We start from the raw sequence: 1,576 nt of genomic DNA on the forward strand, positions 1-1,576 counted from the left end.
TCGCCCCCAGCCGGCCCCCCCCAGGGCCGGGCCCCCCCCTGCCATGTTGAGCTCGGTGAGAGAGTTGCGCGTGGAGGAGCCCATGGCCGTGAGGAGATTGGCCGACTGGTCCGTAAGGTGGTTGCAGTGGCTGAGGTCGAGGCGGGAGAGCAGGGGCATGTGGCGGATGATGAGCCGCAGCGTGGCGTCCGTGATGTCCAGCCCGGCGAGCCGGAAATCGATCATGTTCCGGAGCTTGCTGCGATTGTCCTGACCTGCAAAGGCAGAGGAGAAGCTGAGCATGGACCATCCACCCGGCCGCACTGGGGTATTCCGGCTCTAGCATCGCCTCCGTGCTCTGGGCCCCCAGCATGTCACTCTCCCCCAGCTCCCCACAGCCACAGGGACCCTCCTCATTCAGCACCACCAGCAACAGCTTACTGGGTTTGTCTGTTGGAGGCGTGAGTAGATCCCGGATCTGAGGGTCCTTGATTCCTACTGCCCACCGAAGATCGAGGGTCCTGAGAAGGGGGCAGCTGGAGGTACTGAGAGCACAGACCGCAGACCAGGAACAGCCCGCTAGGATGAGGTCTTTCAGGCCTGACGGGAGAAGGGAGAGAGGGAACATGTCAGACAGGCTTGGTTAGCTCTGTCGCATCCCAGATCTCATTCCTTTGTTTTCCAAGCACAGGAAGAAGCAGCTCCTCTCCCTGCCTGGGGTGGGCTGGGGAGCTGGCTCTCTGATGGGGAGCAGCAGGAAACCACATTGCTATCAGCTGCTTCTTAGGCGATGGGATGCAGGCAGCCGGGTGTTCTCCAGCTGATGAGGGTACCAGGGTGTCTCCCGCTGTGCTCCAGCCATCAGGAAGCCTGGGAGCAGGCTGAGGGCAGGGATAGGGACCCCATCCCATCCCACCCTCACCTGGGAGCCTGTTGACGAGCCACGTGAGCTGCTTTTTGGAGATATTGGTCCAGCTGAGGTCGAGGCTGACGGGCTGTCGTTTGATGATGCCGCTCAGTGCCTGCGGGGTGATGGACTTGCACCGGCTCAAATCGATCTTTGTCCACAATCTCTTGTCACAGCACCTGGGGGACAAGGACAAGGTGAGCCCCGGGGGACAAGAGATGACAGCCAGTGGGTTGCCCACCTTCAGGGAGGAGGAGCCCAGCCCCTGTGTGGCCTCAGATGCAGAATAAAGCTGCTCTGTCTGGCCTCCCCCAAGACATGAGGAGGGTGCTGAGGGTGTCCAGCCACAGAGAGACACCCAAAACAACTCAAGCAGGGTTTTGCTGCTACATAACAAAGACTGGGAGTTGCAGCTCTGCCTGTTTGCCCCCTCCTGGGTGCTCCTCCTGCCAGGGCAAAGATCTTAAGCATCCTTGCTCCCAACAGACGAAACACTCAGCCTGGTTCCACCCCATGGCTTTGACAGTGCTTTGCTGCTGTGCCAGGAACTGCAACAGAGCCTGGAGGTGGTTTCTTCTCCCATAGGAACTTGGGGAGACCCAGGAATTGATGGCAGCTCGGCTGTGCTTCTGAAGGTGCCACATCAGTGAGAGGAGAGAGGATGCTCTCCTCCATCCACCACACACCACC

General features: G+C 60.1%; 1 protein-coding gene across 1 annotated transcript in view; it reads right to left on the reverse strand.

Moving 5' to 3' along the window:
• LOC104408937 (lysine-specific demethylase 2A-like) overlaps nucleotides 1–1,576 on the reverse strand; it is an 8,156-nt gene that overhangs the window by 1,208 nt on the left and 5,372 nt on the right. Inside the window, 3 exon segments of the mRNA XM_010018681.1 lie at nucleotides 33–254; nucleotides 421–579; nucleotides 902–1,065. Coding sequence (XP_010016983.1) covers nucleotides 33–254; nucleotides 421–579; nucleotides 902–1,065 — 545 coding nt within the window.

The sequence above is a fragment of the Nestor notabilis genome, unplaced genomic scaffold, assembly GCF_000696875.1.
Source record: "Nestor notabilis isolate BGI_N333 unplaced genomic scaffold, ASM69687v1 scaffold19637, whole genome shotgun sequence".
NCBI classification, from domain to species: Eukaryota; Metazoa; Chordata; class Aves; order Psittaciformes; family Psittacidae; genus Nestor; species Nestor notabilis.